Source organism: Gymnogyps californianus, chromosome 3 (genome assembly GCF_018139145.2).
Source record: "Gymnogyps californianus isolate 813 chromosome 3, ASM1813914v2, whole genome shotgun sequence".
NCBI classification, from domain to species: Eukaryota; Metazoa; Chordata; class Aves; order Accipitriformes; family Cathartidae; genus Gymnogyps; species Gymnogyps californianus.
The window spans coordinates 38,777,133-38,791,485 of record NC_059473.1 but is presented as its reverse complement, the minus strand read 5'-3'; the positions used below and the strand labels follow the sequence as shown (position 1 = coordinate 38,791,485).

Below are 14,353 nucleotides of genomic sequence, written 5' to 3'. Positions count from 1 at the left end.
CCCGCGGGCGGAGGCGGCGCTGCCGGCGGCGCCTCCGGGCGGGCGGGCGGGCGGCGAGCGGGAGGGGGGCGCGCGGAGGCGGCGGGCGGGGCGGCGCGGGCCGGGGGCGCGGTGCCGGGCTCGGCCGCAGGCGGTCGCCCCGCGGGGGGGGGCGCGGAGGGGGGCGCGGGGACAAAGCCCGAGGCCGCCGCCGCCGCCAACTCCGCGCTGGCAGGTGGGGGGGCGCGAAGAGAAGGAGGCCCTGGCAGCAACTGGGTTTGGCCCGGCTCGGCTCCCGTCGACTAGGGGCCGCACAGGCGCCGCTCCCCCATTGGGCACGAAAGCAAAAGCCTCACCGCCATTGGCCGCCCTCCCTCGCCGTTCCCGCCCACCGCTTTGACAAGCCCGGAATGGAGCGGCACCGCCTGGTGGGGTGGAGGGGGGGGGAAGGCGGGGTTCGGAGGGAGAGTCCCCCTCGGATTGGCCGGCCGCGTTGCCGTGGCGATCGCTTCTGGCCCCGCTGATTGGCGGGGCTGTGTCTCCGTGGTGGAAGGGAAGATTACGAGCGCAGGTCAGATGAGGGGAGGCCGGTCAGGGAGGGGGGGCGAGCGGGGGCCGAGGGGGAGCTCCGCCCCACGCCCCCCTTCCCCCCCCCCCCCCCCCCGGGGTCGCGGGGGGTAGTGGCGGTTATCCTCACGCGGCGCCGCCGTTGGGGGCGCGCGGCCGCTGGGCCCTCCTTGCGTCCCGGGCCCTTCCGCCTCGGCGGGTCGGGGAGCGGCGAAGGGGCGCGGAAGCGCGGCCGGCTGCCGGAGCCCCCCCTCCGGCGCGGCCTGGCGGGCCCCTGCCTCACAGGCCGGGGCAGGAGGTGAGGGTGCGCGGTGTTCTCGGGAGCGCAGCGGCGCTTTCTGGTGCCTAGGGTCGCCCCCTTGCTGTGAGGAGAACACAGTGCAGCCTCCGGTGCCGCCTCTGTTTCCCCCGTCCCCGGTACGGGCTGTGGAAGCAGTTCGGATTGTGAGGGCTCGAGGGACAGAGCATCGTTTCCCAAAGGCAGCGGTTTCGGGCTGAGAGAACACGCGTTTTGCTGGGCTGAAGCTCCTTGTTTCTGAGCTAGCACAGTTCCTTTCCTACGCCTCCCTGCCCGTACCGTCACGTCTTAGGTACCATGGCATGGAGCAAGGGCTGTGGGAGTACATTTGTGTCGATTATTACCTTGGTGAATGGACTGCTGTCATGGACACATCAGGCATATCTCATAATAGCTAATAAGGCAGAACTGGAAAGGGGAGTATAGCCAGTACAAAAGGGGGGAAGGGAAAAAGCAATTTTAGCCACTGACGTATGAGATGCAACCAGGAGAGAGGGAAGCCACAACAGGAGAGATGAGGGGCTGCAACCATTAAGGTATTAAGGCAGACTGATGCTTTGTGAGGTGGAAAATGTACGGGCCAGGTCAGGAAACACATTCTCCTTTTCCCCCTTAATGTCATTTTATTCTTTGAAAAGTCCTCCAGCCAGTTATAAATGCATGCAAAATACAGAGCTGTTTTGTTTTGTTGTTTTTTTTTTTAAACAGGAAAACAAAGGAAATGGAGGGGACAAAGACATTGTTTGCAGTATGTCTTGAAGATCAAAAAGGCTCGTGCTGCAGAGGTATGGCTGATGTCATTTTTATCAGTGGGGATCCTCCTCTGCACCCATGACACTGGCCTCCCAATGCAGCTGACGGGCAATAAGGACTGGAATCTCCAGTTAATATTTGTAATAGGTTGTCATGAGGAAATGGGGCCTCACTATCCCAGCAAATGTCTAATGTTTTATGTAGCCTTCACTGCTCTATCTATCCTTATAGTATTCCGTTGTTATTTTACAAATAGTGTGTTGAAAAAGGTTAACGTGGATTATAACTGCTGCCTAGACTGGAAGAACTATCCTGCCTGACCACTTTAACATAAAACTATATTGGCAGTTGTGATACCCATTTATAACTCTCAAATCTTTTACATAAACTTCAGTATTGGGAATAGTTCCTGAACTGACTACTAATCCCTCAATAAAGTTAACTAAATGCAGCAGAGGATAAATTTTAGTCGATGAGGAAAAATAAGTGTTGTGATTATATACTTACAAAAAAGGTCATGCCAGCATATAGTTCAAGTTTTTGATGCACCATTGTCCCACAATCCACCAAGAACAGTTAGAGGAAGCTGCTAGGAGGAACATCTTAGGGGAACTGGAGGTTAAAATAATTTTTAATTATCTGGTATTCCTTTCTACCATTTAGAGGAAGAGCTTTCATCTCCTCTAAGCACTTCCCCTCCAATGAAAATAAAATATAAGAACTTCCAAGTGGTAATCTAGGCAGTTTAATGAGTACAAATATTTTATAAGTATTTTCTTCTGGGTTTACTACCTTTCTTTATGTAGTGGGTTTTTCCTCTTCAGCTTGCCTTTTAAAATTTCTTAAATATATTTCTTTTTTTGTTGTTGTTGTTGCTGCATACCTCTTGGGCTGGATCCCTTTTCTCCTTGTGCTTCCTTTTTAAGTTTCCTTCTGCCTTGCTTTCCTCATTAACCTTTCTTCCCTTGTGTGTAGTTTTTTCTCACCTAGATTAGGTGTAGATTAGGATGAAGTTTTTACTTTATGTAATGTGAACATAGCATCCGTATAGATGCAGAGGAACAACTGCAGCTCAGTGTTAGCAAATCATAGAAAGCACAGGCTTTTTTGCTAATCCTTAGATTGTGGCACGTGCCACAAACACCGTGGCAGCCTGTTTTCCAGTGAATCTCTGTCCTTCTCTGTTATCAACTAGCACTCTCAATCCAGAGCCCAGTGAAGCTGGAGGACATCCTCCTCAGTTTCTGCCTGTTCCTGCCAAAGCTTGTCATCCCTACTACTACAGGAGGCATTTCTGCTGTTTCCACTGGCAAGGGTGACAGTAGGATTTTTCCTTTGTTCCCTATCGCAGGTGGACATAATACCACTGAGCAGCATTTAGTGATTTGTGGGTTCCTTTTTTTAAACTTCTAACTATCACCTCCTGATGATGGATTGTTTCTTTGTTTAAGGGCTGGTGATGCGCTCCCTTAGTACCACATAACGTAAATGAAAGAGGCAGAAACAGAAAAGCAGGCAGCTCTTCAGTTAAATAGAAGATGGCGGTGCTGGGCTTCCGGGTGCTCAGGACATGGAGGTATGGAAAGGTTCTAGCTATAGGCTGAGAAACGGGGCTGAGCTTGAATGCTGTGAAGCATGGGTTAGGTTAGGAGATCCTCCTGCTTTGTCTGTAACTCTTCCAAGCACTGTTTGTATGGGGAGAAGTAACAGGAGCACTTACTTGTTCAGAGCTATTATTTCAGTCATTTTTCTCTGATGTGCGGGGGAGAGTTGACACAATGTATGGACAATCCCCCAAGTCAGCACACCCTTGAAGCACAGACCACTGCTACACGTGTCTGTCTGTTGGCAGTTTGTTCCTTACCTGGAAGAAAAGCATGAAGGCAGATTGTGGCAAGAGTGAGTTGCCAGTTAGTGTGCCCTTAGCATGCAGGGTTTTCCTTGAGTAACATCCTGTGCCCAGCTGGGGTGGCACATGTCTTCAGCTGACCCAGCTTTCAAGGTCTGTTGCTTTCTTGGTTTTTGCTCTCATTGTCCTCTTGCCCATGGTTTATTTTGCCTTCTTTCCTATCATGCTTTTTACATCGTCCACTTCCTGTCTCCTCCCTTCTCAGGAAGCTGTTCACTGTTACACTAGGTTTTTCTCTTTACAAACTGTCATTCTGCATCTGAGGAACCTGCTGTTCCTAGCAGTCCTTCCTTTTACTGTTAAAAGCAGGCCCCCGCAAACTTCATAGTCCTTACAAGGGAAGTATCTCCATTTCCTGTATAACATAGTAGCATCTAATATCAGTGGGTAATTATCCATATTGCAAATACCTCAATGTACACCAGAGAAAACAGAAGGCCATGTGCTCTCCAGGAGATACTTCTCAACCATCCAGCAGCCTTTTATCAATTTAGGCTCCTCTCAGAAAACTGGTTCACTATGCACAATTGCAAAGCAAACTTTGAAAAGAGAGATAAAAGTGCGCTGGGAAGAAGAACATGACACATTCCCAGTCAGTGTTGCACTAGCACTGCTGTAAACTGCCCCATAATTATTCACACAGCATTTACATTTTAAGTCCTCAGTTAAAACTGTATTTGAATAGGGAACATTAGCAGAAGCGGTGCTGATGATACTTTTTTCATCATGGTAAAATGCCTCTTTCTGTAACAGCTGGCATTCTGTACTTCTGTGATCTAGGCTATGTAGTCACTCTTAAAATGAATTCTGACTATGAAATAGAATAGGGAACACAAGCTAAGGCTTGGCTAAGAATAACATGTTATGTAATTAGTACAATGATAAGAATAAATCAAAACCTGTATTCTATCAAACATGGTAGGCATAGGGATTCTTCTCATGTTTCCTTTCCAACCTACTGGTTTCAACTGCTTGTGTCTTTCAGAATTTTTCAGATTTTTCGTTTGTTTGAAAGCAGCTGTTTTATTTCTAGAAAGTCTGATGGGGAGAGAGAAGTTCTTTTGATCAGACTGCATTTACAATAGTGACAGCACTTCAGAAAATAAAATGGATAGCTCAAAGACCTGTGCTGATTTTGGAGAAAGTCCTTGATAAATCGGAGATGCAAAAAAAAAAAGATTTGACAAGTCAAACTGTATTTTGAGGTGGTAACAGGCTTCAGAATATGAGGATTTAGAACACTTTGATCAGAATTGCTTTTAGTGGGAAATCCTTTCTTCTGTCACTGTCCCCTTCCAGGTAAAAGATAGTGTTCTCAGTGGAAGCATTTAAAAAGGCAGACTTCACAATACGGCATACGAGTCCTATATAATTCTTTCACAGTTACTGAATAGTAACTTCTGGATATTGGAGCTAAAACAGTCATCTTGGAAGCCGTGCTGTGGTGTTAACCAGGTATTCCGTTTTATTTTCTGCTTAATTTTACTGCCTTTTGGAGCATATACTGACTCAGTTACCTAGGGTAGTGTGGAGAAAACTGAAAAATAATTGTTCAAGAATCAAGAGATAATGGCTATCAGCTACTTAGCAGTGTCCTGTCATACATCTAAAGTTGCCACTTTCAGTTATTTCTTCAAGCTTTTATTCTACATCTATTAATAACGTGTAGCCCCTTACATCTATTCTCCATTTTATTGATGAGTTCCTCATTTTTATAAATGTAAAATCACTTGGTTTTTAATTTGTACTTCAAGATTAAATACATTTATCTTGAAGCCCTCAGAACTGGTGTTTCCTGTGGAAAAATAGTACTTCTTTCTTTCTGGATTAAATTGGGATAGCAAGCATCTGTCAAGTCTCTTCACAGAATTTTCATTGTTTTGTAGTGGGGAGAGTGTAAAACAAGTAAATGCTTTGAAAATTTGGACTTTATCATTACTTCCCTAACTGAGAACTGGATTATTCAGATATGATCTGATTATTCAGATAGTAACTTGCTATCTTCTTCCCATTACAGAGTATTCTCTATGCAGCAGATCCTAATCGGTGAAGCCAATTTAACAAGTAAAGGAATACGGTTGCACTTTTCTTGTTGACTTGTCATACCCTTGCAAGTATCACTAAAATTTATTTCTTAGAGCTGGTGAGTTCACTGGTGCTAGTAACATTTCAACTTATTTTCTTGGAGGGAGCTGCCCAGAAAAGCTGCTGTAGTAAGTCTTCCAACATCATCACCTTGTGAACATGGCTTTTTCATTCTCTTGAACTAGCCTAGATGGGAAGACAACAGCACGTGACACCATGTACCAAACGGTGGCACCAACAGCTGAGTAGGTGGCATGCTGCTGGCGAGGACAGCTCACCTTAAGACTGGTACTCATACTTTGAGATTCTAGGTTGATGCAAGAGCTGTCAGAAACCCAGCGTGTTTACAAGCTTTTGTGCAGCTGCTTGGAGGGTGTTACTGTAAGCCGAGAAATCCGATTGTATTCTGAATTCAGGCACGGTGATATATTACAGGAAAATTGCTCTGTCTAGGGAAGATTAATAGTTGAGCTGCTTCTTTTTGTATGGTCTTGCACAAATTCTCAACGTAGAAATTGGGGATCAGCATAGATTTTTTTTTCACATATAACAATTCTTACAATCTTGCGATGTTGTCACCTATGGATGAAACCTTGGAATGCCACTTTAGCAATAAAAATAGCAGTACCAAGTCTTTATGGTGTCTCCTTGTCTTCACTTAAATGTTATTATTCATTCCAGAAAGTCAAAACACTGTTGTTAAAATCCTTTCAGTGTCTTTTTTAAGTGTCAGTGTTTGATGGAGACTGTGTTCACCACAATGCAATAGAATTAGTAATCTCATTCCACAATTTCTGTACGTTTTCCAAAATAGAGCTTTTTAGGCTTGGTTTGGGGTTTGCAGTTTTCTTTCAATTTTTTTTGTTCCCCAATCTTACTGCTCTTGGACTACACTAATTCAATGTTTCCCTCTTAGCATATTAAGAAATACGTAAAATATTGAGAGCCTTCCTACTAGGAGTAACAGCCAGATCTCATTCCAGCCCCTGCAAGTTAGCAGACAATTGAAAAGTTAAGTTTTTTCCTCTGAAGTATCTATCTTCTGGCCACTCTTACACCCATGTATCTGAGCTATTGAAGAAGAAAAGCTATGTTAAAACAAGTTAAAAAAAAAAAAAATCTTCAGATTACCATAGGAAAGTCATCTAGATGTCAGAGAAACTAAGGGAAAATATTATTTGTGCAGTGGACCACCTAATATACTGCAAATACAATGTATATATTTAAGTCATCGCAGGAACAAGTCAAATGAGAGTCCTAAGTCTATTTTTTTGTGAGTTTATGCATAATTACAAAAAAAATTATGCAGCCTTTAATGTCACACAGAAGAAACCTCCAACCCTTGCAGCAAAGAATTTAATTTACAAGGTTTTAACTGCTTGCTATGTTAAAGCAATTAGCTAAGAAACACAGAATGAAGATGGGAATAGTAAGATGGCAATATTGAAGTTTATTTGAATAAAAGTTTAGGATTTTGATTAATTGAGCAACTGTTGGAGGCCAAGTTTAACATTTCTGTGACTGTCAAACAAATTATGGTCATTCCCCTGGTCTATTAAAAACTGGGCTATGCTTAACCTGGATTCCAGTATCCAGTGCTGGTGAACAACATTGATGATGCTCCTTGTTACAAGTTTCAGAAAAAAATAGGAGTTGAGGGCTGTGTCTCGTCCCTGTACCCATTGCCAATAACCTAGCAAGCCAGTTCTCCAGCTACAATATTTGTATTTCCAGAGCTTTGCTAGTATTTTTTCACAACATGTTGTTTACTGTCTTAATTCTAGCTTTTTCTTCTGATCTCCAGTCTTCTGTTGCAGCTTCTTATATTGTACTCTGAGGTCTGTGGCCTTTACCCCTACTGAGATTACAGGAAAAATAAACAAGGGGTCAGAAAAAGATGTTAAGAATGGGAAAAACAAAAAAAAGAGGTGTTAGTAAACGCAAGGGGAAAAAAAATCAGAATACTTGGTATTTTACTGGGCAGATTAGGATAATCTTGGACAGCAGGAAAAGGCTCTTCACTGAGAGGGTGGTCAGTCCCTGGAACAGGCTCCCCAGGGAAGTGGTCACAGCACCAAGCCTTTTAGAGTTCAAGCAGAGTCTGGATGACGCTCTTAGTCATATGGTTTAGTTTTAGGTAGTCCTGCGAGGAGCAGGGAGTTGGACTCAGTGATCCTTACGGGTCCATTCCAACTTGAGATATTCTATGATTCTATCTTTGACAGAGAAAGAACGCTCCAACTAGGGGTAGCAGTACAGACAACTGAATTACAGAACCTTTATAAGTCCCTTCAAACTTTATTCTGTGTTTCCATTAAATCCATCACACCAGTCACAGGAGATCAATGACAAATGCTGAACGGCACACCTCATTAATGTAAATATCTGAAACATCGGACACTGTCTGCAGGTGATCTGTTCAGCTGCTGAATCTGTTTGTTTTAACTAAACCCATTTCCTGGTGTTCTGAAGCAAGTTCTCTCCTCTCTACTTAATCAATACTTCCTCAAAATAAATTCTAACAGCTCTTGATTTGTTTGCTTTCTGTTTAGGCATGTTGCATGTGGAAGGTGCTATATAAAATTAAATAAAGTTATATACATTATCACCCATGTGATTCCCATAATAAATTGTTCCCCTTTGTTTCATGTGTTTAGGTGATGTAGCCCCATGGAATTATTCAGACTTTCATCCAGCAGTGCAGTTTCAGTACTTTATTTTGAAAGTCTCTTAATAGCTAGTTTAAAACAAGTGAACAAATTAAATGTAAAGTGTTCTTTATTAAATAACTCAAAAGGTAAAGCAAATTGTGCGATTAAGGAAGACAACATCATGGTTCCAAAGGATTTTTACAGCAGAAAACAAATTGCGGCAAATGAGCATTTCAGTCTAGCAGCCAAATTGTTCTCATTTTTATGGAGTTAATTTCGGTCCTCAAATTGTGACTTGTTTTTTAAAAGATATGCTGCTAGAAATTCAATGGGATTTGGCGGTCTGTAAAGAAAAAAGTAAATCAAAAGCAATTATTTTCTGTTATGTAAAATTAGGTAGCTGAAGAACTAATCACCTTCCCTTAAAAGCATCATAACTCCTCCCAAACACTTGAGCATTGATTTAGGGATTGCCAACTACCTAGAGTTACCCTGTAAATTTCCAGTTTGTGTCTTGACTAGAAAGTTTTTAATAAGGAGTCTTAGTCACTGTTGGTTCAATGTTACTAAGTTGCTACAACAGTTACATACCTAGAACTAGGGTATAGTCTGTAAGCGTAAATACTGTATGCACATCATTGGAAGTTACATGCATTTGCCTATTTCTTTAACTCATGCTATATAAAGTAAAAGTTAATCTGTCAGTGCTTTCTTGCTTCATTTTCTTCAAATGGTTATTGTGTAGCTTTGTGCATTAGAGCTGTTTTCATGGTTTCTGGCAACTGAAATGAATACAACAAAAACTTCCAAGTTTGAGAAGTGCTGTAACTTGCAAGTAGTCAATAATAAACACTTTTGATCACTGGCCTTAGTCTGTAAGTTTTTTTTAAAAAGCTCCTCCAGCTACAGTGCATGAATCCTGCTAATCTGGATTCTGTCCACAGAATAAATGACAAACTTGCTTATTCCACACTGGGTCAGACCGAAGGTCTGGCACTGAGCAAACACGCCTATGAAGAGCACAAAAAAAAATGGAAGAAGTGCGCAGAGATACTTCTCTGGACCATCCTTTTGGCTTCCAAGCATGTACCAGCTTTCTGAGCTAGCACCTTTAATAGTGCTGGGTGGATTCCTCTACAACTTTGACCAGTTGCCCCTTGAGTCCAAATAAAATGTTAATGTCCTCTACCTGAGGCAAAAAATTATATAGCTTAATTATGTGGCCTGCATAGGATCAACTCCTTTTGTTCATTATGAATTTGCTACCAGCTTCGCTTAATTTGATTACTGTATCAGAAGAGATAATAAACAATCCATCCCAATTCATCATCTCTATGCTATTCATGATTTAACAGATTCCTAATATATTCTCTCACAGAAGTCTCTTTTCTAGGTATCATCTATTCAGTCACTCCATATACAGATAGCAGTCCATACTTCTGACCACCCTGTCACTCTTCTTACTTTTTCACATTCTACCAGAATACAGGGGAATTGGAATTACATACAATATTAAAAATACAAGAACATTATAAATTTAAATAGTGACGTTATGCTTGGTTTTACCCCTTCAATTTCTAAGTCCTACCATTCAGAATTTATTTTTGATTGAGCAATGCACTGACATATACATTTAACAGTCTAAAGATATTTTTTCAAAAGGGTAATTGTCAACTCAGAATCTATCATTTTGTCACTAGCATTAGGATACTTATTACCCTCCTAGGTGTCTCATTTTCTCTTTATATTCAATCTTTCACTTTTTGTCATAGTTTCAAATTTTCATAGCAGTCTTCCATAGTTTCACATCGAGTTTATGAAGTTCCTGTGCAATTATTTACAACTTTAAAAAAAACCCAAACAGAAAACAAAACACAAAAAACCCCAACCTATTCTGCAAAACTCAGTATCATTAACAAATTTCATTAGCCACTTCTTCAAATTGTTATAAATGATCCTTTCCAGGATTCTAGTGTTGAGTTCATTTCACCGTGAAAATTCACCATTTACTTCTACTCTGTCTCATATCTTCCAATCAGTTCCTCGTCCATATAGAGGCTTTTCCTTTAATCCCACAGCAACTAACTCTCTTTAAAAGCTTTTAGTGAATGACTGTGCCAGAAACCTTTTGGAAATTTAAACAGACTGTATCATCTGGATTCCTGTTTACGTGTGCTCGCTGACTCCTTCAGTGAACTCCGAGACACTTACAAGACCTAACAAAAGTTGTGTTGACTCCTCCCAAATATGTCATTTATCCATATGCTCACTGTCCTGGATGATAATTTCTACTGAATTCCAGGCATAGTAATCAGATGTACTGGGCTGTTCCCTGAACATCTCTATATTCCTTAGGAAAAGAAATTAGCATCCATTAGTTACTTTCCAGTTCAATTTTAAGCAGAAGATTATACAGCAGACCTGCTAGTTCAGCTTTTTCACCCCTCAGGTTTTAATATGCTCAACTGAACAGCCAATTTGACCTTGGCAGTTTGATACTGTTAGTTTTTTTCCTATACGTTCCCCAACCTCTTCTATCAATGTTCCAGTTTCACTCCTGTGATGAGTCCCCACAAAGAACAGGTCCTTCCACAGTGAACAAAGGTTTAAAAAAACAAAAAAGGTTTCTCTATAACACAAGTATCCAGACTGTAAGTGTGGGGTATCCACCTCAGGCTGTGTTTTACATTCAGTCTGCAGCAGAACTCCCACAGATGTCAACCAAAGATCTGCACACTGCTCAGGTGTACGCACGGGGTATACCTTCCTAGATGCACTTTTGCCTAATCAGCTGTCTGCACAATGCAGTTCAAATTTACAACTCCTTTTGAGGTTAAGACACTGTTGATGGTTGTTCTGGCTGTAGGTACCGTGATGTGATTATGGTCATCCATACCAGCTTTTGATAATGTTATTTCAGCAAAATTGAGAAATGGTTACATGCAGTATGACTCGCCAATAGTTTGGATGCACCAAAAAGCTGGAAATTAATTTAGATAAGATGAACAACGGTTTGCTATTATTGAAGAATACCCTTCTACATTGACTGATAAGAGATTTGGGGCACCTTGACAGCATAATCTTTACTCAAAGGATAAACTATCAGTTTGCTTCTTACTGTGTTGACAGTGCAGGGTCAGCCTCATCCTTTAGAAAGTGTTTTAATCTCTGACAAAGACGCATGTCAGGCCTGATTTGTCTGTCTGTCTGTCTTTCTTTTAAATGGCAAGCAGAACTCTTTACAATTCCACACTACAAAAATCTTGTTCAAAACTAGAACAACTTCTTGCCTTGCTTCTATAAGGTGAATTATGTCATAAAAATAATTAAAAAAAATATATTTTTCCCTCCAAAACCTTTGCAGTAGCATACCTCATTGGGAGATCACAAATTCATTAAATAACTCTTATCACGCCATATGCACCTAAGTGACGAACAGGTCCTGCATGGTTCATCATAGTAATTCATAGGTTCATAAACCTGTTGTAATGACTTTCTTACAACTAGCAAACTAGCAAAACCACGTGTGGTGTGCGAGGTCTGAAAAGGTGACATACCACCCAAGTTTGAGACCTACTTTTTTTCCTAAGAACAGAAGGAACATTGAAGCATCTTACCTCTCTTTTGCAAGAACAGCAAGTCCCTGTAGCAAGATAGGTACAACTGTCTGATCCAAGTAGGCACGTGTGGGTAACGACTGAAGATCCACCTTCTGCTTTGATGTTTTCTCTGCATTTATTTTCTCATTTTCTACTATCCTCTGAAGTAGGAAAAAAAAAGTCAATGAACATTGGTAATAGCAGCCACATCTACTTTGAAGTGTGAGTGCAAACAAAGTACCCATCTCTCTGCAATTCACTGGCAATAATTTCTTTGCATCTTTTAAGAAAATCTAAGTGCGTATTTTTCCTTGCACAAAAACCTGATCCAGAGCGGCCTTCCATTAAATTCTTAGGTTTTGGGAAAACAATGTTAGGAAGTCCGAAGTTTTCTAGAACAGAAGACACCCAATCTCTATCATTTTTATTTCTGCTTTTGCATTCACAGATTTAAATTATACACCACTGAGACAGGAATGACTACTAACAAGAGTGGTCTCAATTAAACAGTTCCTGTACGCACACACTTCTAACACAAAGTGCTAAAAGCACACGAAATTCAGGTGGAGTCTGACGGGACTCTGTTAAAGTCAAGCACTTTGAGACCTTGCTCTATTAAAGTATAGATGGACACTTTAAAGAAAACATATGCAAAACGCTTCCAGGTACCTTTTGGTCAAAAAGTGCTGAATCATCTTACACCGTTAACTGTAGTTAAAAAAGGATACCCTACCACTGCCAGTAAACCAAATGTATTCAACACAATATACATGAATCTACCGATATGGGACCAATGTATCCAACGTGTTATGGTTCTGTAGTGGAAGTTGAGGCATACAGACAAGCAGTTATCAGGGAGATGAGTCACAAAGGATGTTTAAGAAAAGCTTCTGCAAAAGCTTAGCATCGAGTAGGAGCTTATAATGGAGGGAGACTGAAGGCACTTCTTTAATAAAGAATAGTAAATAAATGTCATAGTTATTATTCTAACCCACATTGTTACCAACAGTGGAGAGAATGGATTGTGTCTACCCTTTCTCAGCATAAGTAATTAAAGATAGCTTGGATTATTCTGATCCAGTATTTCTATTGACAAGAATATGAAAAGAATCCCTCCCTTTGATACTTCTATAGAAATGCCATCAACTCCTCCTATTCCCCTCCCTGTAATAAAATTCTGGCTGGCTTTTTGTGGCATAATATATTATACAGATATATATAACAGACAGGGATAGAATAGGTAACGATCATAGGATACTTCCAAAAAACCCCACCTCATTAAAAGGTTCATTATTTACTTCAGTACTCTTTAGTATAATGGAAGCAACACAACAGAAAACATATTAACAGCCAGTTATGCAAGGGACTAGTATCTGTTGGTTCAGTTTCCATCTAACTTTCTTGGGAACATTACATTTGCTGAAGTTAGACTGAAGACTCAACATTTTTCCCCTTGATCAGGAATGTGACTTTCACTGTACTTTACAGCAACAAAATCCTTGTTACCTCTACATTTTCAGTGAGACCGTATTCAGAATGGGGGTTTTCTGGAACCTGTAAAATAACACATGGTCAGCAAAGTGAAAATGCTCTTTTTATGCATGCAGTATTATGCACATAAAACATTTCTTGCAATACCTGCGGCTGTCCCTCCATAATCTGTTCTGCCTCCATGATTTGAAGAGTGGAATTTGCTGGATGTACAGTAATCTTGGAAAGCAATAAAAAAATCGGTCAGCTGGCTGAGATGAAGACCAGAGTTAGCTGACTGATATTGCATCACTTGGTTACTAAGGCACAATTACTAGAGAGCAAACGGAGTTGCTCTGTGCTCCCCCCCAGCCAAACTTGTACACGTTTTTCCCGCATACAGAATTGAGAAGTGTCTCAAGGTTGGCGTGACGTCCGCTGGAGAAAACGGTACCGGGATTAGAAAATACGGCATTCATCATTTAAAACAAGAGCCCCCAGCGACGGCCCGCTGCCCTGCCCGGCCGGCAGCGCCCGCGGGAAGGCGGAGACACCCCCTGCCTTCCTTCCTTCCCTGCCCCGCACGCCTACCCGCCGCGCTACGCTACGCTACAGCGCCAATGCCCCGGGCCCCCCCGCCGGCAGGGCCGGGCTGGGACCCCGCCGCACCGCAGGCCACGTGCGGGCGCCGCCGGGGGGCGGCCCCGGCCATGCCCCAACCGCCCCGCGGGGAAGAGGCGACCCCCCGCGCCGCTCTCACCCGCCGGTGGGTTCGGGGCTCGGCGGCGCGGGAGACCGGCGCTGTGGCGGGACACCGAAAGCCTCTCCACAGCAACCAGAGCCGCTGGCGATGTCGTAAATTGTTTTGACGTAAGTGAAACGGTCGTGCCGCCGACCCCCGGCGAACTGCGCCTGCGCAGGATGGGACCCGCCCATCCCTGAGAGCCGGCCTGCGGGGAGGGGGAAAAGAGAGGGGAAGTTCGAGCCGCCGGTGAATGATGTCATCCCTGGGCGGGGCCTTCTCCCTTCTCAGCCCCCTCCC

General features: G+C 42.7%; 1 protein-coding gene and 1 long non-coding RNA gene across 3 annotated transcripts; one reads left to right on the top strand and one right to left on the bottom strand.

The window, feature by feature from the left end:
- Positions 1-1,557: 1,557 nt before the first annotated feature.
- On the top strand, positions 1,558-6,225 carry LOC127014991 (uncharacterized). The gene is made up of 3 exons (XR_007766259.1): positions 1,558-1,629; positions 4,806-4,961; positions 5,524-6,225. It is a non-coding gene; the product is annotated as an uncharacterized LOC127014991 (long non-coding RNA).
- A 2,065-nt stretch (positions 6,226-8,290) lies between these two features.
- Positions 8,291-14,125, bottom strand: DPY30 (dpy-30 histone methyltransferase complex regulatory subunit). Of its 2 annotated transcripts, none has more exons than XM_050895103.1 (5): positions 14,072-14,125; positions 13,480-13,551; positions 13,348-13,395; positions 11,860-12,002; positions 8,291-8,585 (listed from the first exon to the last, which is right to left on the bottom strand). In XM_050895103.1, exons 2-5 carry the CDS (start codon positions 13,513-13,515, stop codon positions 8,513-8,515), a joined length of 300 nt encoding a protein of 99 aa, XP_050751060.1. In that variant the 5' UTR covers positions 13,516-13,551; positions 14,072-14,125; the 3' UTR covers positions 8,291-8,512. The 2 variants fall into 2 exon arrangements, with proteins under 2 accessions (XP_050751060.1, XP_050751059.1); XM_050895102.1 differs by lacking the exon at positions 14,072-14,125 and adding an exon at positions 13,740-13,790.
- Between the last annotated feature and the right edge of the window lie 228 nt (positions 14,126-14,353).

What these genes read in the sequence shown, in the direction of transcription:
- DPY30 (XM_050895102.1), bottom strand. Translation starts at nt 13,790, where the DNA reads ATGAATGCCGTATTTTCTAATCCCGGTACCGTTTTCTCCAGCGGACGT. An exon ending in GTCTCACTGAAAATGTAGAG is followed by an intron (nt 12,003 to 13,347) that starts GTAACAAGGATT and finishes TTCCTACTTCAG; the next exon opens with AGGATAGTAGAAAATGAGAA. An exon ending in GCTGTTCTTGCAAAAGAGAG is followed by an intron (nt 8,586 to 11,859) that starts GTAAGATGCTTC and finishes TTTTCTTTACAG; the next exon opens with ACCGCCAAATCCCATTGAAT.